The sequence below is a fragment of the Buteo buteo genome, chromosome 12, assembly GCF_964188355.1.
Source record: "Buteo buteo chromosome 12, bButBut1.hap1.1, whole genome shotgun sequence".
Classification (NCBI taxonomy): domain Eukaryota; kingdom Metazoa; phylum Chordata; class Aves; order Accipitriformes; family Accipitridae; genus Buteo; species Buteo buteo.
This window is the reverse complement of record NC_134182.1, coordinates 11,354,098-11,376,570: the sequence shown is the minus strand read 5'-3', so window position 1 is coordinate 11,376,570 and position 22,473 is coordinate 11,354,098. Positions and strand designations below refer to the sequence as shown.

Here is a 22,473-nt window from a genome sequence, read left to right as displayed (position 1 = left end):
CCTCTGCAGGTGCTGTGTTAGTTTCCCATCAATTTCCTGAAATGATGCACTTACAGACCCATTTCAGTGGCTATTTCAAGCCCAGGAGTGACATTTTTTCCACTCTCCTGGATTCTAAGAGCTCTTCTTTTACCTGTACCTCTTAGCAAGGACCAGCATTTTATTCTTTTTAAGGAAATATTTTTCATGGAATTGATGGCTTCTTGAATTGTATCTGAGTATGGATCATGTTTTAAGACCACTATTCTGCAGCTGAAATGTCATCCTTGCACTTCTATAGGTATAAAACTGTGTGATGTTGGATTTGAGCAAGTGGCTAGATAAAGTTTTACAAGCTTTCCTGAGTGGAGACCAATTCATTACTACAGAAAATAGGGGACCTGTTTGCTCTTTGAAAATTTGTTAGAAAAACTCTCCGGTTTCTTAATAAAGAAAAAAAATATAGTGCTAGAAAAAAAATATAGTTCTAAAACATAAAGGAATGTTTGAACCTCCAGGGCTAGGTGGGTGAAAAGAACCCTCAGCTGATGGTTTCTAAGCAGTCCAGAGAATGCAATCTGCAGAGGCAGTAAAACAGTGTGAACAGCAGAAATAAATCTTGGTGGGAGGAGTGGTGCATGCTTTCTCCTGGGCACACTATTTGAAATTGCATGTTCTAAAGCAAAGAAAATTGCTCCTCAGACATACCTTGATGAACCAGATTGAAAATTGCCTTGGGCTGGAGTCCAGTGCCCTCCATGCCCCACTTTACACCAATAACTATGCCATGTAGGTACCTAGAGAATAACGTCAAAGGTGAAGGTGCTAGTCATCTTAAAAGGCTTTTGTCTTCGAGGCACTGTCCTTCTTTCCTCCATGTATGTGTCTCCTACTCTTTCTTCATTCTCTCCGTCCCTGCTATGCAGTTACCATCTTTTTTTTTTTCCTCCCCCCCCCCCCCCCACCAACAGAATTAGGCAATTAATTACTTTCTTCCCTTCAGTCACCATGTAACATCCCATTGGGTGTCTAACCTTCCCTCTGGAAGAGTGATGGTGCTACTTTCTTTCTCAAAGCTGGAGAAGAGGCTACAGGTACTGGAGCTGCGAATTCCCTGGTAAGTGGTGAGGATTGTTTGGCTGTGCTGCATGGCCAAACACGGATGGTGGGTGAGGCAATGCAATTGGATGGGTTTAAGCATCCTCACGATGCATGGACTGGCAGTAGACCAGAGTGGAGGTTGTTTCAGGGAACGGATCTCAGGCACTGTGCTGGAATAAGTGCCAGCAGGAACTTGGAGAGGGGTGTTCGTTTTGGATAGCAAGTACACAGAAGAGCAGAGCCCAGAGAAGGAAGTACCCAAATAACAGCTGGCAGGCATCCAGCATGGGTTAAAAAAAACACTGCAAAGACCTTGACAAATGTTTTCATCTTATTTTGTCTATCTGGTCCAGAAAACAGAAGACAACAACATAAAAGAGAAAAATATATTTTTGTACGACAAAAAGTCCACTCACTATGAATTCCTTTCCATCCACTGGCCAATTCACTTTTACAAGTCTCAAAGCGATTCAGCTTCCATTACTTCTCTTGTGGGAACTGTGCCTGTTCTAATAAATGTCATTGCCCACAAGCTTCTCCTGGTGTAGGTTATGCTTACAGTTCCATTTAATCTTTCCAAAGAACACTTTTTCCTGTGCATGTTACATCCTTCTAATATATAGAGGCAGGTTTGGTCTTTTTCCTTTCATCGTTGCATGAATAAACATGCAAATATGTGGTTTAAAAAATCCTTTAAGTCTGTTCTCAGCCAATTAATTTTATTCCCCTTTTCCTTGGTTCTTCAAAGTCTTCAGTCAGTATTTTTGGAAAGGAAAACATCAGGCTTAAGCTCTACTTAGATGCAGAACAATACATTGCTAGATATCAAATACGTTGCAACAGGATATAGTAAAAATTCACTACTGTTTACAAACTCATCCTTCTGGAAGGAATCAAGTACCTTCAGTCTCCTATTAAAGGAATCTCAGCTCTCTCTAAGGTGCTCAGAGCCTTGCAAGAGCTGACCTTACAAATATGCTCAGCATCCTCTAGTCAGATGTAAATTACATATCCTTTCAAACACAGGTGCAGTTGCTGAATTTTTTTCTTCCCCCCACAAAACTCACTTAAAATTCATTAATTTCAGCTCGGATTTTTCCTCTTACACTTTTGCCACCTACTGACTGTCACTCAGACCAGCATCTAAACAGATACCAAAACACCATCTCTCTCCTAATCATGGCACTTTTAAAGACAAAATAACATTCTGCACTCTAATTATTTTAGAATTCCTTTGACTGTTACTTATTCCTCGTGCAAAGCATATGCGTAACTCCCACATGCCTAGTGTGAAGAAAGTACAATACTAAACGGCAACATTACAAATTTGCAGAAACAAATAAGCAAAGGTAGCCCATTTAAAAGCCATACTATGCTAGTTCCTCAGAAATGTTCTCCCCTGAATCTGCTGCAGCAATATGAGCTTTAGAATGCAAAGTCCAAACCCCTGACCGTGAATCCTGTGGATCATCAGACCGAATGAAATGCCTTCCTCTACAGAGGCCTTTAAAGTCAGATCTAGAGGAGGACTCAAGCATCAAATCACTCTCAAGGCTAGAATTAGCAGCCTCACCCCCTGCAGGACATGGGACAAGCGTGGGACGAAAGAGTGCCACAACCCAAGTCCTGTGCAGTGGGCAGGGAACCTCCGACAAGCAGTTGGCAGGCAATGCAAGTGGAAGACTGTGACTAAACTCTTGCACTGTCTGTGGAGCTCACAGTTCTGCTCCAGGCCCTTAGGAATGTGTTTTTCTTTCCTTTTTTTCTCTAATACAGAGACTGTACAGAAGAAAGAATTTATATTTCACAGTATTGGGAAGGAGGAAAACCTGGTGCCTTTTAAATGAGTGCTGCAACCTCAGTTTATAGTGCTAGTGCCTCCCATTTTGCTCCTACTATTTAACCTACAGCAACTAGTTCAAAGGTCCATTTGAATCATCTGCTCATGAGGTGTGGTGTTGGATTTGGGTCTCCCTAGTCTCAGGAAGGCATGGGAATCTGCCTACCTCATTTCATGGGCAAATGCTTCAGTAAGTCTGGGATAATAGCAAAGATAACAACACTGCTAATACCATCTTCTCTGTGAATGACTTTTAAAAGGAAAACAGTGTGTTCTTTCCAATTTTTCAAAGAGCAGTTATAACTCTCCGGCTCTCAGGAGAGGGCTTTAAGATCTGGATTAAAACAGGCAGAGGTGCTTTCGCTCATCCTAGGTAAGATGCCAGACTTGCAGAGGAGAGAGCCAGGACTGTGGCTGTGTATTTGTGCCTGGCATTTCCTACTGTGTCTCCATAGGCTGCTTCCCTCTCAGCATGTGAGATGTTCAGATAAGCATTTTGAGGTGTATAATTCTCAGCAGGCACTGCATGGGGAGCCTTAATGTTGAACTCAGAGTTTTATATTCTGCTCTGGTGACCGAACTCCTAAAAGGAAGCTATCAAAAAACCATCATCTTCTTACTGAATCTACGTGCAGCCTGCAAGTCTCTCATGCTGGTCTACTCCAGAAAACAGCAGTCACAGCAAAAAAGTGCAGCAACAAACATTCTTCATAAACAGGTTTTATGTAATTAAAGCCATTCTGTATGCTAAGTAGATTATCTGTCTTTTAGAAACCTTATTAGAGTAATACACAAAAATGTACAGAAAAATCTCTCTTCACCAGTCCTCCATGGGAAACACCCTTACTGCTGCTCTTGCAGAATTAGTTTCTCCTCTCCTTGTATTTAAAGTGCATAGCAGTTGATCTGCCATAAATTGTTGCTCAGCATTGATATACAACGTTTCTACTGGCGATGACAGGATATTTAATAATAGACATTTTTTGCTCACCTCATCAAGGTTATGCCTCTTATTTTTAATGTGCATTTGAAATACTTCTTCTAATGCCCTTAAAAAAAGAATAAAAAGGAACATCAGTGAAAAAAAAAAAAAAGACTGTTCAAAGGCCATGTACTTCCAAATGAAAAATACCACTCAGTCTGTCTTTCCGATTGCTTAAAATACATCCCAACTTTTCACTTTTGGTCTATCCCCTCTCCCTACTGTACCTGTAAATGGATTTAAAAAATAAAATCTTAAAAATTTTAAGATTGTTGAATATTCTCATTGCAAGTGCATGCAGTTTGGCAGGAACCGTGCCAGGGACAGTCTTTCATGTATATTATTCCTATTTCTTCTTCTACGTTTAATACAAATATGAGTATTGGTGCTCTCCATCGCAACATAGTAGTCCCCCTCTGTATTTCAGTGGAGCCTGTCTCTCTGTTGCTACTGTCAAGTACCGTCCCACCACATTAACGGTGAAACTGCTGAGGGTACTGGCGTGCTGGGCAGTACTGCAGGCAGCTTCCAAGATTCATTTATAGCTGTAATTCCTTTGTCCAGGATACTGCATTACTCAAAGAGGACTTTTGAACTGCCTCTAGCCAACAGTTTTTAGACCTCTGAAGGTCATTTGCATGGTCTCTTTGTTCTTGGGCCTCCTTTTCAGTAACTTTTAAGGGAAACACTGAAGGTTGAACTTTCATAGCCATACTTTTGTTAACTAGGTGTACTAGGGAAAGAGATGCCTTCAGAAAGTGCTCTCTGGGTTTGGGGTTTTTTTTTATGGCTATGACCAACTGCAAGCAAAAGATATGCTCATGGTGATGACCATTGTTAAAAATAAAAACCTAACTGCAATCATAACTCAGTTTAATCTAACCCAGTGGTTGCGTTTTCAGGCAATCATAAAGAATGAAAATATCTGCAATGAGCTGGAGGGCTCAGCAGAGCTGTTTTGGTTGTATATTGTGTATTTGAATTGGGAGGGCATTTATGATTTTATCTGTAGAGAAACTGGTCTAAACAAATGGAGATTTAAAAATATGTGTCTATCATAATCCTGCAGCAGGTTAGGTAAGGCCATTACTTGTGTCTTTTCTAGTCTGTCACAAAATCTATTTAGAAATTCAACTTCTGATTTAAAATGAAAGGCCACTATTGATTGTTCACTTCTATTCTGCAGAGAAATTAAGTTCTGTTATTAGACACTACCCAAGAAAACAAGGGATGATTTTTCATGTATTTTTAGTAACCTTTATTTTCAAGGGAAGAGTGCACAGCATCTAAACAACCTTCATCTAATGTCGACAGAGCAGTCCTTTCACCCTACAAGCTTGAGCATGGACACTCTGGTGCCCCACAACATTCTGAGTTGGGCTCAATGTGGAACACACACATGGCCCCTGCTGCCGTTGCATCATACAGGTAAAAGTTTGTGTTCTCTTGTTTGGTTTTCACTATCTATAGAGAAAAAACTTATTTTCTGAAGGATACTAATCCTCCTGTTAATATGGAGGCTGACGCACAGTAGCCTTTTGAGGTTTTATTTTATTTTAATGTTATTTCATTTTTAACTGTATGTATGGGCAGGCATGATACTTAGCAAGCTTTTCAATGTGTGGTGAGTCAGTGTTTTTCAAATCTACTACTGTTTCTCCCAGTGTAACCAGTAAATTCACTTCTAATTTGGGCCTTGAAGTTTGTCTGAAAACTGCTATACCTAGAAGGAAGGAGGAGAAATCTTACCTGTAACTGATTGCTCAGAAAACAAACTAACCACTTGTGTTAAAGGCCACTTAAAATTATATATATATTTAAAAAAGCCTTAGGGATTTTGACTGAAATGCTGTAGATAGAAAGGAAAATATCTTGGTTTGGTGTCAGACTGAGTTTGATTGTTTTCAGGGGGTTAGCATCTCTCCAACATCAAAGCACAGCACTTAACAAAGACTGAAATCTTAAACATTGGGGTTAAATCCTCTATCAAAGGAGCAGTTTCTCCCATTTAAGATGCAGGCCAGGAAATGGCATAAAAAAGGAGCACACAGTGTTGTCACTTTTAGCAGGCCTACAGACCTGTGGTTTATCACAGCTCTCTAAATATTAGAAATGAGATAGTTTTCTATCAGAAACGGGAGTGCAAGGTGGTGTGCGTGTGTGACAGGATGTCACAGACAGAACATGAAACCAGAAAAGGATGCTGCAGTTACACACCAGCAGCACTGGGGGCATTTGGCTCTAACCTTTATGTGTCGATCATTAACTTGATGGCGCATACATCCTAAAGAAAGTAATTATTGCATTTATTTATTTCGCTCTTACGGGAGGGAGGAATAATTCTAAGTACAAAATCTTGCTATGATGTACTTTGCTAGGGAAGACTCATTGCAGCTCTATAGCTTGCTAGCTCAGGATTGACTGGGAACTGGAATGAGACTGTCATAACAATAATGTCTGTTGCCATACTATATAAGGGAATGAGTTTGAGAACAGGGTCAGAGAATATGATGTTTCCATGTTTCTACTAGAAGTCACTGGGAAATACAAGGCTGGCTGAAAATATTTTCTGTTCAGCTTCTCAGTTTAAATCATGATTCCTATGAAGTGCAGTCACAAAAGTATTCATCAAATTAAACTGATTTTAAGTTTCACTTTAACCTCATTAAAACCACCAATTCTTTACACTGATTGAATAATTGGTCAAAATTTTGTTTCTCAAGGAATAAATAAGAAATGCAAAGCACTTACTTACTTTTTGTGATAACAACTTCTAATCAAAATATCATTTGTAAGATCTTGAAGAAAATGAAGATACTCTTCTTCTCTATACAAACACACAAGCTGTTAGCATCTTTCTTTAACATACACTGGATACAAATGAGGTTTAGAATACCATCCAAAGAGGTAGCAGTTGTAGAGTAATTAAACTAACTCAAATAAAGAATTTTGCCAACATATCCAAAACTGATGAATCTATTTACTAGTCTGCATTTTTTTACTATTCAGGTTTATGCTTTTTTAAATGACTGATTTTCATAGCTCTGTTGGTCAACTCCCTAATTACGTTAATCCATTAATTTCATTAATCAAGAAAATCTATGCCTTTTGTGAATAATCAGTTAAAAAAATAGTTCCAATGAACAAAGTGTAGGTATTATAAGATAAATTATTATTATTATTAACATTGTTTATTTATTTATTATTTACTTATTCTTAACATATTTAGTTTGCCTATAGTAAGAGGGGACTGGGTGGTATGAGTCAGGAAACCTCTTCCAACTTTCTGATCCCACACTTCCCAAGCAAGTAGATGAATCCTGTATCCCTAATAGAGTCCCTTCTACTCACTGCATAAAGCCATTGGTAATAGGCTCTTGTGCCATGTTTTCAGCTTTCCACTAGATTCCTACTTTAATATTTTGATATAAAACTTTTAAATAGTTAAAAGGAATAAACGAATATTTAACTTACTTTTCTTCAAATTGTGATCCTAGAGAAAGTGGCATTTCAGAATTGGGAATCCATAACTCATGGTTCTGTCACAAACAAGTAAAGGAGAAAAGCAGATTTTTTTTTTAATTGTCTTTGTATTAACATTTTATATTTCCATTCAGAGCACCAGGGGAAATGATCTGATTTCATAACATATCAAAATCACAACAACATCATACTGAAGTGACATGCCAGCTCATATTAAATAAATGTCTTGAGTGTCAATCACTCGTATAAATAAAGAAAAAGTATTATTATTAGGTAGGTTCGTGTTAACAGAAATGGAAACAAGCTTGTATAACCTGAGAAAAATGATGTAAACACTATACAGGAAATCAAAAGTTCTGACAGAATAGAAAATATTTGCAGACCTTATTAAAATAAGACACCTTTTTCTTTAAAAGGATGTGCAAAATATGTTTGTATCTTTGAAAGAAGACTTAGAAAACCAGATTGATATTGAAATTATCTTTTGCTGTGGATTATCAAATGGGAATAGGAGCTTCTCTTGATAATGTTGTAAAATGAAGGGTTTGGTTGTTGGAACAAGGAATGGAATAGTCCTAGCTAGCATAGGGCTATCACAAATTATGCCTGAGGTGCCTTGGCTGACCTGTGTAGAAATTCAACACTGTTTCTGTAAAGGGGCAAGTGGGCCAAGGAATCATACAAAACCTCTCTATCATGCATGGCTTTGGCTGCTGTTAAGCATCCCTTATATTTAAAAGCACTAAAATTCACTAAAGTAATCACCCATTCATCTTAAAAATCCAGGTGACTAATGGAGTGCAACTTCCAGACAAAGTCTTGTATGGCATACTACAGTACCGACTGTAGGCTGAGTGATTGGGCTTTGCGTGGACATTCCTGGTCTCCAAGTTATTTGGATTGAGTGAAAGGCTGTAAATCAACCAAAAGCTGAAATGACCGCTTAAAATATTAGGAGTGCAGCAAGACGTCAGTCAAGTAGGAAAAAGCTCTGCTTTCAGAACAGATTTGTGTTGGAATACACTGTTTTTCACATCACATAATGCCTCATTTGTGTTTCTCAGAGAGACCAGTTACGTTAGCTTTTTCTATCTATCTTATTCACAGAAGTCTGTTGACCCTATCTAGCCACGCATGCTAGATTTCTCAATTGCAATCTTAGTGACTTCTCAGAAGATGATTTAATTTTTTGGTTTTGATCTTAACATATATCCCCCAAAGCCAACGATTCCATTATCCATCTCATTTCCACACAACCAGGACAAATTTTGTGTATGAACAGTGGGCTCCATTCTTTTTCTTTGTAACTAACTGGGTGCACCAACCTCAAGTGGCTGCTGAGAAAAGTGAACTGAATGTGGTCTCGCATGTGCGTCTTCTAAAAATCTGAAAGATTAAAAGCACAGTGAAAAACAGTTACGCTTCAGTTATGTTGGAGCATGTCCAAAGAAGGGCAATGAACTGGTGAGGGGCCTGGAGCACAAGTCTTATGAGGAGCAGCTGAGGGAACTGGGGTTGTTTAGTCTGGAGAAAAGGAGGCTGAGGGGAGACCTTATCGCTCTCTACGACTACCTGAAGGGAGGTTGTAGTGAGGTGGGTGCTGGTCTCTTCTATCAAGTAACTAGTGATAGGACAAGAGGAAATGGCCTCAAGTTGAGGCAGGGGAGGTTTAGATTGGATATTAGGAAAAATTTCTTTACTGAAAGGGTTGTCAGGCATTGGAACAGGCTGCCCAGGGAAGTGGTGGAGTCACCATCCCTGGAGGTGTCCAAAAAACGTGTAGACATGGCACTTCAGGACACGGTTTTGTGGGCATGGTGGTGTTGGGTTGATGGTTGGACTGGATGATCTTAGAGGTCTTTTCCAAACTTAATGATTCTATGATTCAAATGATGTGTTTGAAAGTGAAATTACTTAACTTTTAGCACTGAAGTATAAACAAACTGAGTACCTGTGCAACAACCTTTTCTTTTCATTATTGATGTCTACTGATTTAAGTGATGGTCTGCCAGGGGAGGAGATCTTTTTTGGGGGAGGAGGATTATAATACCTATGTTTTACAAGAAAAGATTGGTGTGATGTCTTTAAGATTTGAGGGATAAAAAGTTGCTTCTTTTCTGTGAAGTAAATTGAATGTTTGTCAAGGAGGTCCCCAGAGTATGTTTTGTTGAAAGAGTTTTGAAATGTCTTCCTGCTGTTGCAACTGCCTAAATGCATGCGAGACTGCAGAAGTGGTGAAGCAGATGATCTGTCTCTCCTAGAGTTGTGAACACGAGTCTGAGACAAAGCATGCTGAGCAGTATTTTGGATAGTCTTTCTTGCAGCAGGAGCTGGCATCGGAGTCCTTGAAGTGAGCTTCTGAAAAGATACAGAGGGGGGCTGCTCTCTCTTTGTAATGGAACAGTTGTTCCGACCAGACTTCAAGTTTAGATGACCATTTTCCAACAGTGACCACCTTGCCTGTAAGTTAAAGAACAAAATAACTGACAGAAAAATTGTAAAAGCAATTCACTGAAGACAGTGTCTTCTACAAATTGATTCACACAGGAGGAATTTTAAGAAACTGTTTTCAAACTGTCTCAAGTGGTCTAAATGCCTTGCTGAGTTTCAGGAACCACAGTTAGGAGTAAAGCCACGCTGCTACTGTGCTAGAGCTAGTTAACGAGTCCTTTTTCTAGTTTCTTTTTCCTTCCTTCTATTTACAAGGTTGAGGTTGCTAATGACAAGTAGTCTTGGGAAATTACAGAAGTTCCATTTTGTTTGCCAGGGCCCAGAGAGGGAGAATATGAGATTCTTTCTTCCTTGGACATTGTACATTCTCATCTATGGAACTGCTGTCTCAATGGCAATCTCACAGCCATTCTTCAATGGCATCTTCTATTCTCTCTGCTTGTACACCCATGCAGGTGTGAGTGTGACTCCATCTCATGAGTTTGCAGTCAAACAGAATCACTGTTATCCTCATAACTACCATAGGTGGAATTGTGGCCTATCATTTTGGTATTTATCTCAGTGGGAGCAAGATTTTACAAACCAAAATAATGCACATGCTTGAATTGGATGACATTCTTTATAAACAACTTAATTGGTAATCTAGTGGTAAGCCCACTATAATTCTCAATAAATAGAAAGTTTTACAACCTAAGTATAGTCTGCTGGGGAATTTTTGCCCAGAGAGACTCTGGACTGTGGCAGAATGAAAACTTTTTCAAGTCTTTGTTGAGGTGAGGTCCACTGGCAGAATTTGGTGAAGAACTGGCCTACTTACACTAGCATGAGGTTGTACAGTTCCTGGTATCTGGCAGATTATATAAAATTAGGATTAATTACTTTAGGGTCTTGCTTTTACCAGTAAATACCATTCTGAAATTCAGAGGATACTGTAAAACAACATAAAGTTATTGCATTGCGTTCAGTAGGAATACTGAAAAAATCATTGGGATTTAGTTGTCTTGAAAATATTGTGCACAGAAATCATCCTAATAAGAATGTTGTCACACACATCACCAAATTATTTCAATAAATTCACTCAATTTTTTTTCTGGGCATCCATGTAATACTCTGTTAAAAATACTAATTCCATTTGCCAAAGGAGCAAAGAGAATGCGTGTGGGTTTGTGAGTGGCACGTGCACATTCATGGTGTCAGTGCAGGGACACATTTTAGTCATGTACATGGGTACCTCTCATTGTAGGCCATGTAGGAATAGCAACATTTAGATGAGAGGATAGCTGCAGGTTGGCAAAACTGAAAGTCAAATATTATCTCTGTTTGACTAGACTATAAAAAACCACACTGAATAAACCTGCACTTAACTGCTGTGTTACAGGCATTCCCCAGCACCGCAGAATCCAGCTAACTAAGGGGAAACTGGTCTCTCTCATGTGAGTCAGTACTACCTGTGTGACAGGTCCTATGCTGTCAGAGTATCACATACCTTCTGCTGGCTTGGAGAAACACTTCTGGAGTTGAACGGTGAGGCAGGAAGACCTTGTACAAGATCCTTCTTATATTTCCCAAGGGCTTGAATTAGTCTGTCTCTTTTCTGCTGATCCTTGTCTGTATGTGTAAATATGAAAGTACAACCCTTTCCAGTTTAATCAATGGTCAAGTCATAAAATATTACTCTTCATTCTTCTTTTTTTGCCACTAAAGACTATTCTGTCTCCTCTTCTTACCACCAAGTAGCAGACAAAGAAGACAATCACTCTACTTTTTACAGCTGGTGCTTGCTGCTTCCATGCTCAGCACACATCTGAATTTGAAATAAATGCAAACCAGGACTCGGTTACATCACTCACACAGTGAGTAGTGAGCTACTAGAGGGATAAGAGAGTACGGCAGCATTTCGTTTCCACCTCCTGCGCACTCTTTGCCCTATCCTAGACAGGAGTTGAGGCAGGTCAAAACAGAAGAAAAGCTGAGGAATCAGGTAAGGATTCAAGTCTATGTACTGAGTTGAGTGGCAAGCCAGACTGCCACTGTGGTCTGTGCAGACTGTAATACCAAGAAAGTATGCTTTCTGTATTGGTCAATCTCGGACTGAAAAGAGTAGGGCAATGCTTCTGCTAGCACCTCACACACAAAAAGAACAGAAACAGACTTAGTCCTTTGGATCTTCTGATCTTACTGAAAATATGCAAGTGAGAGTAGGAATAAGAATATTTATTCTCATAGTAAGCATTGTTGATACATGTCGTATTATATATATTTATATATATTATATATTAAGTAATACAAAATAATAAGAAGACTACATAGGAATAAGATGGGGATAGGAGTTACCACAGAGGCCCGCAAGGGCATGTTCATGGATAATGCAAAGCCTCTCGCAATTCACCATCTTTTGTCAGAACCTTACTTTTAGCAATGCAAACAAGAATGATGCATGACCAAAATTTTTTACCGGCACTTTTCCTTCCAAGCATAGGTCTGAGAAAAGATATGAATTGTGATGTGCAACAACACCTTTCACTTTGTAGATGGTCTTTAAAAAATAATAGGTCCAGCAATTCTAGCTGAAACTAAGGATTCACACACAAAATATCAGTAAAGTCAGGTCCACTGAGGTCTCACAAGCTGCATATGGCTCTTTTGAGTTGAAGATGCAGCTCTGTCAGAATTCCTTTGCCCTATGGAGCTCTGGCACATGGTAGCATGTGCCAGTACTGCCAGGCAGGGCAGCAGAGAGACAGGCTCTGCTCCTTCCCCTTTGGGGGCAGCTGCAGAGACTCCTCAAACAGGTAATTCTAGAGAGCTAGCAAGGCTTCAGGTGGACTGGTGAAATGTGAATTCTGGCAGTGTGATGTTACTTTGATAATACTGACTTACTCCTGACAAAATGCATGACTGGTTCATGATTAGCGTAGGGCCCCCTTATACTGCTATTGTGGCAATATACTGGGACTTACACTCACAATATGCTGCAAATTCCTTGCTAATAAGGAGCAACTCCTCCTCCTCTGCAGTGGTGTAATTTCAGCACGTCTCACTAGTAATGTGACAGAATAATGCTTGAAACCTGGCAAAGCAGCACTTACTGCAGATTTTGTTTTGGAGGGGGAGATGCATCAACCTGAATTTAGTATTGCACACTTCTGAATTAGCAGAAGGGTTACAGGGTTTTAGTTAGTCTTAAAGAAATATTTCTTTCAGAAAAGGAATATCTGAGACTCTTTTTTTTAAAAAAACAAAACCAAAACAAACTACTTAGATACTACACTATGTGGTTGGATCCTCCAAAGTCTGTGATGGCTCTTGTATGGGGCACACCATCTCTTGACAATTCCCCTGTTAGGTGGCCTCAAGGCTGTGGCTTGGTCATTGGAAAAAAAACCAGATTTCACTAGCAGCTAAAACCGATATATAGTCTCCCGAGGCACGTAATCTGGCTCTGCAGTCTTGCATGGACATGAGTTCATAGCATCATCCTATTAAGAAAAACATGTTGACAACGCTAAATCCTATTTGGATGACTGGGAAGCAGGATTATACAACTCACTGGAACAAATAACAAAAAGTAGTTGCTCAATCGCATTCATGCAGAGATTAATACCTTCCCCTTTTATCTAGGTTTACACAGTGCCAAATCAAAGTACCCCCCAGTTCTGATTAAACACTTTGCATTCTGCATTTGTATGAAAAATAACAGATAAGGCAGCTTCCTGTAGTGTATGTGCAACAGTACTGCCAGTCAGGATACCTGACTACTTTCATGGCAGTTCCAATGCCTTGTGAGGCCTTGGGAAAAAGTGACATCCATGCCTCTCCGCTCTTCTGCATGTGCTGTCTGTCTGTGCGCAGGTGAGGCAGGATAACAACTGTCTACTCGAGGCATGGCTGAGCCGTTATGAAGCTTGACAAGGACAAGAAAATAAAATGTTCCAGGTCAAAGAGCCACAGGTTTTAAACAGACTTTGTCTAGTATTTCACTGATATTTTTACTATAAATATGGGTTATAAACATGCCACATGGCATTAAGCCTATCCAAATAAGTACTATTCCACTGCATTATAGTTTTATGTTTTGAGTAGCTAGCAAAAGCTCCTGGGCCAGAATGTCTCATAGCAACTCTCCTTCCCTTTCCCAGGTTTCACTGCCCAGACTGTTGGGTTTTGTATGTGCCTCAGCCACGTGAGGCAGACTGAGGGGTCCTGCAGCACATCCTGGTTTGCTGACATGTCTACTAAGGGATATACTTGCCTCACCACCTTCTAGCCCTGTTCTCTCCAGTTTCTCTTTTCTCACTACTATTTTTTCTCAATCATGTTTTTCCCTATGCCCCTTCTCATGATTCCAGGGCTGCTGAGTCTTGCCTGCTCCCAGCACCCATCGGCTGCCAGTAGTGCTCCAGGCTGCTTCCTTTCTAAGCCTCTTCCCTCCTACACTTCTCTTCCTAAAATGACCACATCCCATGGTGACCTGGCGCGCTCCCCAGATGCATGAAGGGTCTAAGAGTGGAAGTAATTCTTAGGCTTTCAGATCACATTGTTGGCTTTCACGTGTACTCCTTACAGTTGGGTTTGAAAGTCAGCTGCGACCATGCCACACTGAGCAGCTTGGCCCTGCCACATGGACCACTCATCGGCAAGAGCTACCACAGGAGGAAAGGATCACCTGCCCATTCTGCCTTTCTCCAAATACTTTTTAATAATGACTAGCAATGACCAAGAATGAAAAAGAAAATAATGTGCAGACTTTTTATCCCAAATGATAGGTGTTTGGGGTTTTTTCTTTTTCTTTTAGAAAAGCAAAAATTAGGCATCCCTTGCCTTCTGATCTCATGTACTAGCTGAAGTGTTTTAAGAACTGGCTGTAGTTTACAGTTAAAAGCATAACTGGGAATAATTAACTGGAGGGGGGCAGGCAAGGTTTCACCTATAGAAGCATATCATGATTCAGTGTGTCACCTGAATCCTCTCAGGACATGACTATTTTTATTCCTGCAACAGCCAGTATCTCTTGAGTACCTTTTTGCTGCTTCACAGGGAATAGAGTCATGTGGTATGACCAGTACAGCAGTTACTTAGGCAAATGTATTCAACAGCCTTTCTGTTAAGCTCATTTATTTGCTAATTTATCATCCTTCCTACTGTGGCAGGTGTTAATTTATCAGTGTTATTGTACAATTTCACTGATACTTGTACTGGTATCTGGTACTTATCAATATGACAAAAGTACAGAAAATAAAAGGGATTTAGTTAAAATCTGGTCCTTTTAAAAACACAGGGAGAGTCACATACTATAGCCCCCACTCTGTTTTCCTGGCAGTTCTTGTTGCTTGCCAGTTAATAAAACATCTTGTCTCTCCTTTGCTGCTGTGTGAAAGGCCCGTGTACAAAAAAGAGTGGACACAAGCTTACTGGAGATAGCAGAAGCAGTTTAGCTGATAATATTGGTCAATCAGAATGAAACAAACTAAACAACTTTTTAAAAAAAATCTAGTGCCTTTCAGTTCTACTTATCTTTATCTTAAATAGTAAGAAGAGCCGGTAAACACCTTAGTCTGATTCCACAGCTACCTCCTAAAACAGAAGGTTATTTTCAGGTCTAAGACAAAACATTATGGCCCGAGTATGAACATGGGATATAAAGCTGGAACAGGCTTCCCCTAAGTTGTTTACCAGATGTTATAAAACTCAGTGATTATAGTTAGAAATAGAACCCACACCTTGGCTCATGCCTTCATTTTTGGCTCAGAGTGGGAGCTCTGATTTAATTCCTACCAAGTGTTTTAAAAGAGTTGGCTGATGTTTAACTCCTGATGAGTTTTGAAACAACAAGGAAGTTTCAAAGGACTGTGGGGAAAAAAGAAAAGTGGTAAATGAACTTCAGGCTGATATTAGTCCTGAGCATAACAACTGAATGGCTGTTACAAGACTCAGAGTAAATAATGTGAGCAACACCAATCAAAAAGGTTTAAAAAAAAATTACCATGCTAACTTGATAAAAAAAAAAGAAGATATATTCTGATTGTGGTTGAGTGAGATAAAGGTGTTGGTTTAAAAGACTTTTGTAAGATCCCTGGCTTTGTTCTGCATGACATTTTTACTAAGAACACTACAAAATTACAAACTGGCACTACTGAAAATGTAATTAGAAGTGAGGACTATTTGTGAGGCAGGTGTTTCTAATGCAAGGATCATTTTTTATAGTATATTATTAAATTATTTCTTTCAGTTATCTGAAAATACATAAAATCATTCCTCATAAAGCTTTAACAACTACGGTTGGGGAACTTGTGAATAATAAAGGGGTGGTTTACTGTAACAAAGTCATCTGCATCGCTCAGTGAAGTAGATGTAGGCAAGCAGTATACTTAGCGTGGATAATGGAACGTCTCTGTTCAGAAAATGCAGGCTCCTACTTAAAGGAGGTGAGTCTTATCTGGCAGTGTCACTGAAAAACATTTGTACCTTCTCCTAGACAAACAGCTGCCTGTAATTTCCCACAGAGACAGTGTAACCAAAACTAGTGTAGTAATATTACGTATAAAGAGTGGAAATCTCAAGTGTAAGTACAGTGAGCCTTTACTGCAGTTTCCTTTGACAGGTGGATGGCTTCTGCTGGAATTATATATCCTGCTCTAAAACTTTACTACTCAAGAAGCATTTATAAATTGGGAAGGATGCAGAGAAGATCCATAAGAATGATGAATTCTGGAAAACACTCTTCATGGTGACAGATTTAAGGACCTGAATGTATTCAGTTCCTCAAAAAGATGGTTAAGAAGTAACTTTATTCCAGCTTATAAGCACCTATAGACAGAACAGAAATTAAACAATACAATTTGTCAAGCAAAGATTTACCAAGACTGGACAAATTAATCCTAAAAGAAAGGCATATCTTCCTCATAGCAATGTAAGTTAGCCTTTGGAACAGTTTAATGAGAAGTGGGATGTAAATAAATAAGGTTTGGACATACTTCTAAACCCTTCCCCCCCCCAACTCTCTAAACCAGTAATGAATGGAGAGAAGACTTTGGGAAAAAAACAGGCTATATAACCACAGCAGTTTATTCTCCCTGCATCTATGAAACTGATATACGTGTCAGTCATCATGGATCACCTATCAACTTCTCTGAAATTTCATTTTTTCTCGATTTTTGCTGCTATTGTTAACTGATGTAATCTCAGATTTTTGGCCAGTGCAATACAAAGGGATACAAGGGCAGTTACTCATGATATTCACATCTATGGGTCAAATTCTGCACTCTGCACTGGTAATAGTTTGTCTGGTGTGGGGACTGCTTATTTTGGCATTTCAGAGCAAACAAGACCATTTGTTCAGCAGAAACCAGTGGTAAGTGAGGCTCAAGTGCTTAGATTTGATTTCAGATGCTCTTTGCCATGCTAGCTATCATGACGAAAAGCCTATGTTGGCACATCAATCTACAGCGTGTGGGGTTTTTTTAAGCCTCAAGCTCTGGTTCAGCGTTATTTGTTTTCATCAATATTTAAATGCTGCAATACTATCAAGTGAGTGGATAATAATGATCTTATAGGGGAAGAAAAGTCTCTGAAATGCCAGGTATACTCAGGAAACATTGATAAGTGACATTGCTTGTTGTTGTTTGCCATGTTGTTTTCTAATTCCTTGCCAAATTCTGCACATTTTGCTAATGTGAGTGCTCACGCTGACATTAACAGGAATTTCCCAAGGATGAAGGCAAGAAGGAATAAGCTCTCCATAACAAACCACTCAATCCAGCAATTCTGAACTGCTTGAAATCTTTGGCCATAACCCACATCTGCTGTGACTGGTTCTGCCTTACTAACAATTCATGGACATCAATGGAGCTGACAGCACTTGATACACTTCCTTCACAGACTGCATCAAAATTAAGAAAGAACACACCCTCTTCTCTTATTTAAGCAAAGACAAGATTTGGCATTTGTTTTACTTACATAAGGAAAGTAGTCTATTTTTCTTAATCTTTTAGTAAATATAAAAAAGACACATTCAAAAGTTGAGGTTCACAGCTCTGTACCACCCACTCTTAACCTCTAAGTATTCACAACTTCCTGCATAAGCAAATAAGAGCAAACTCTGACACTTAAAGCATCTCCCATTCTTGCAGGCTGTTTCTCATCTAAAGCATGTTTCAGCACATTTCTGATACAAAAGGCCGGATCCCCCAGCCCCTTGTGTCAGTACAGATTTACAATGGTAATTTACACTGTGAAAACGTGGTGCAACAGAAGGATACATCCAGCATCATTGCTTTTGATTTTTTAGGATTCTAAAAATTGGTAAAACCTCTTTAGCCAAGCTACAGATTTTTGTTTCTTATCTGAAGCCAACAGACAGCAGGTGGAGGGATGCTCAATTGTCAGCTCTGCTTTATGCCAAGGAGCAATCAAGAACTTTTTCTAGAATTTCTATGGCAAACAAAATTTCCTGTAGGTAAGTCACTTGTTGTTTGAACTGATTCTACATTTTGTGGTGAAAAGACTTTGTTGGCAAGGCCAGAAGTAGAAGTCTTAACATCTGTCTGCAGACCTCCACAGGAATGTACAAGCCTCTAGAGGGATAACGGCACTTTTTTTTTACTGATACTGTACAGAGGTATTCAAGGAGGAAAGGAATTCTAGAAGTTGGAGTGCAAGAGAAATGTCAAGATGCTCCATCCCTGTTTAAAGTACTGACTGGTTGCTGACATAAGCTACTTTCTCCTTTGGCAGCGGAGTAGGAATGCAAAGTTTAAATCAGTGCACAATAGTTATGACAAGACTCTGCTCTCTGCATCCTCCAGTAGCTCCCACTACCTCCTTCTTCCCCTTTTACAAATATTCCTTTCAACAGCGCTGACTCTGAAATTGATGGGAAGGATTGTTTTGTGATTAAAGCACCGCGGTAGGACTTAGAAAATTATCATTTAATTCCCAGCTCTACCACAGGCTCCAGTGTGGTCACAGGTATGTTAATTAATCTCTGCTGTCCTAATTTCCTCCCTGTAAAAGAGGATGATAGCACACATTTACTCTGTTCTAGCTGGTGCGTCATTTTGGGCAGATATCCCCAGAAGATGATCTTTAAACTGTGTGGTGGCTACTATAAAGGAACTCAGATCCCAAATGGAGCTGCTAGCATAGCATAGGATTCGAAGTGTGAGAAGAATTTATGACCCAGACTAGTTCAATCATTGGTAGCTGAATGACGCAGTGTAGTCATACATTTGATATTCCCTTCGTTGCAGCTCCCTTGTAACAGTGATATACACATTTCTTTTTTACAGACTGCAAAATTTATTATTAAAACCATCTCACTAATGCTTCATAAACTTGCAATGATAGAAAATTGATGTTTGCATATATAAACACATTAATTTCCACTGATTGCTAAACAATCCATTCAATTGCCCAAGATTAGTGACAACTAAGGTTTTACATGTGTAAGGATAAAATTATGTTTATATTATTGACTGTATAGATTATTCAGATAAACTGTAGATAAAATGCTGTAATTTTGTACGTCTTTGAACCGTCTGGAGAAACAACTTATTCTTTTTCACAGGTGTTACCGTCTGGAGAGTTGCAAAGCAACTACATTTTAAACTGGTTAAAACCTGAATGGAAATTATTATTTTGACTAATGTCTGTCTCATGCAGAGAATTAGAAAGGGAAAACCACAGGTTATAAAAAGACCACTATGTGCCATACCTAAGCACTTAAGTACTCTACTGGTACACAGAAAAATAAAATTCCTCTTAAAGAAAGTTACTATTCCTTTTCCGATTACTAAAGCATGTGTTTCTGCACATGCTTGTATGTGCATTTGGGTTTCATATTTATAAAAATGAGTCACAGCACATGGAGCAATTATATGATCGACACTCCATAAAAGGTGAACGAGAAACAGTCACACGGCCTCATGTACTTACCTATAATATTACTTGTAATTCCTTTTGGGTATATGCATACACTGTACTCCTAAATGTGCAAGGGAATTGTGCAGAACATAAAATGGTCTGAATAGCTCATCTTGCCATTGTAAGTAGTTACCTTGGCTTGGTAATCAAATTGTAGCTCAACAGAGAGGAGAAGGAATGGCTTTGCCTTAAGACCAAGATCGTGGAGACCTACAGGTGTGCCCAGGGAGCCAGATTTACTTTAGGTCTTCCTTCAGGAGATTCTTTAACTTGGATAGAGTGAGCTTGAAGCACCTGACCACTTTCCGACCACAGCTTCACTGTGCTGGTGTGCTTATTTTGCTGGACTGCTACCCAATACTCTGCTAGTGGAAGCAGAGCAGATACTGCAAAACTAGAAGAAAAACAATACATGAGAGCAGGCCTTGGTGGAGTTGCTCTCATTCCTGGAATGGGAGAGTAGGAAGAGAATTAGGGCAGGGTGCCCTGGACCACCATGCTTCCCTGGAGTGGTGGACCGAGTCTGTGATGGAGCCAAAGAACTGAGCTTTAGTAAGGGATTTTCAGAACTGCAGGACCAACTAACAGTTTGGGTGGCTCATTTTCCTGTATGAAGTGTGGGTTACCTTTATGGATTCCCCTGTTGAGGGCTGGTTTTGATTAATCTTTCATGAGTGTTAAGTTTTTCCTAGTTTCCTGCCAGCTCATCTGGGACAGCTTCATATGCACGTCAGCCAAGGTTTCTGCTCCTCTTACTAAGCTGATCAGCCTCAGGAGATCTGACTCAAGCTTGGGCTCTGTGAATCTGGGGCAGAGCATCATAGTATCATGGAAATAATGGTTGGAAGAGACTTCTAGAGCTGGCCATGGGAACACTGTCTCATGCTTCCAAGGTCCAAGGATGTAATTCAGCTGCTTATTATTAATTAATTGTTAATTATTAATCCCTAATAACTGAAAAATTTGGAGGACTTCCTGGGTGCCACAGGTAAGTTTAAGTCTCAGGCTCGATGCTGTATAAATAAATAAGGTATCTGATTTAAAAAAAAAATTATTTTGAATTTTCTCCTTTGTTGGAATAGAAACAATGCCTCATAATGGATTTTTTTTCCCCCCAGAACTTTCACTTTTCCATTGGAACAGAAATCTTCTTTTTGACCACTAAGACACTCTTCTGAAACCTGGTCACTGGCGTGTTCCTCAGCACACCTTATGCTATTTCCATACTCATTAGATGCTCTTTCTAGCAAACGTGGCTGCTGCTGAGAGTAAGAAATGTAAACATCCTCCTAGTCAGACTTTTTCCACACTGGGGTGGCCATGGAATCACTGTTTTCACAGTAGTTTCATAAGTCATGCCGCTCTCATGACTCTTAAAACACCTCTGCTTAATTTTATCTCCACAAGAACACTTACGATGATGAACTGTATCTCCCATATTCCTGATCTCTGATGCATCTCCAGCTACTATATCTAGTCTTAAGGCAGGGAACAGATACATGTTTCCATCCTTGGATGAGAGCTGAAAATGGACCACGATTCTTAGCACAAGAACACCAGAGATGCAGTCTTACTGCTACAACAAAGCCAGATCCATGCTGGAGAGAAAGGACTGCTCAGGAGGCTTTGTGTTAGCTGTTTCTCCCTAACTTTTGTCATAAGTTCGTGCAATTTCAACAGCATTTTCAAATGTTATTCTGGCAGTAAAGAGACAGTACATTATTTCACTCTGGTATCCAGTGATAGGACTAATGGGAATGGTTCAAATCTGCACCAGGGGAGGTTTAGACTGGGCACTGGGAAGCATTTCTTTACTGAGAGGGTGGTCAAACACTGCAACAGTCTTCCTAGATAGGTGGTCAATGCCTCAAGCCTGTCAGTGTTTAAAAGGCATTTAGACAATGCCCTTAACATGCTTTAACTTTTGGTCAGCCCTGAATTAGTCAGGCAATTGGACTAGATGATCGTTGTGGGTCCCTTCTAACTGAAACCGTCTATTCTAGTCTAGTCTACTCTATTCTAGTCTATTCTATTTACACAAATTGATGAAAGTTGGCACTTACAATGTTTTATAAACCATATTTAAAGGTCATTAGAAGAATTTTTAATACAAAACAAACTCAGCTAATTTAATGACACTCTTACCAACTGCAACATTAGTAACTTCATGAAATATAAACCAGCAAAAAGCCCAATGAAACACCAAATTTTAAACAGTGCCCTTCTAAAACCTAGACTTGAAAATCCAAGATATACCTGAAGATGTTCAGGAGGAAGTCTTATATGTTGCACATCTCCCACTTTGTCTATATAGTTCTTAATCTGAAGTACAACAGTACAGACAGCTTGTGAAATGGTGTATTTTCAGATTGTCAAAACCCCTAATTATTTACAGTGTTTTATCTGCAGTGCATTTATCCTTAAAATGAAACAAAGCATTGCACGCTGTATTTTCTTCTTTCTTTTCAGAACTAATCTTTGTAGCTGTTTGAGTTTTTATTTTAATATGTTTGCATATGTCTGCGTCACTACTGAGTGACCTGAATTTTCTTCTTGCAGCCTACCATTGAAACACATGGTATCCAACACAGATCACACGTCTGGAAAACAAGGTTATACCTGTCTGAGTGTATGGACTGAGAACAGGTAAGAAATTATACTGCATCAGAATGTGTATCTCTCAAAGTTCTGATAAATTTCAAGGTTTTAAAAGCAC

At 39.4% G+C, this 22,473-nt stretch overlaps 1 protein-coding gene across 1 annotated transcript in view; it reads right to left on the bottom strand.

Moving 5' to 3' along the window:
- The window catches only part of LOC142037924 (spermatogenesis-associated protein 7 homolog), a 41,710-nt gene that overhangs the window by 7,002 nt on the left and 12,235 nt on the right, over positions 1-22,473 (bottom strand). Inside the window, exons 5-10 of the mRNA XM_075042660.1 lie at positions 11,323-11,444; positions 9,337-9,845; positions 8,711-8,771; positions 7,377-7,441; positions 6,658-6,729; positions 3,912-3,969 (exon numbers count right to left, since the gene is read on the bottom strand). Of these exons, the coding sequence (XP_074898761.1) occupies positions 3,912-3,969; positions 6,658-6,729; positions 7,377-7,441; positions 8,711-8,771; positions 9,337-9,845; positions 11,323-11,444 (887 nt within the window). The remainder of the gene's footprint in view (positions 1-3,911; positions 3,970-6,657; positions 6,730-7,376; positions 7,442-8,710; positions 8,772-9,336; positions 9,846-11,322; positions 11,445-22,473) is intronic.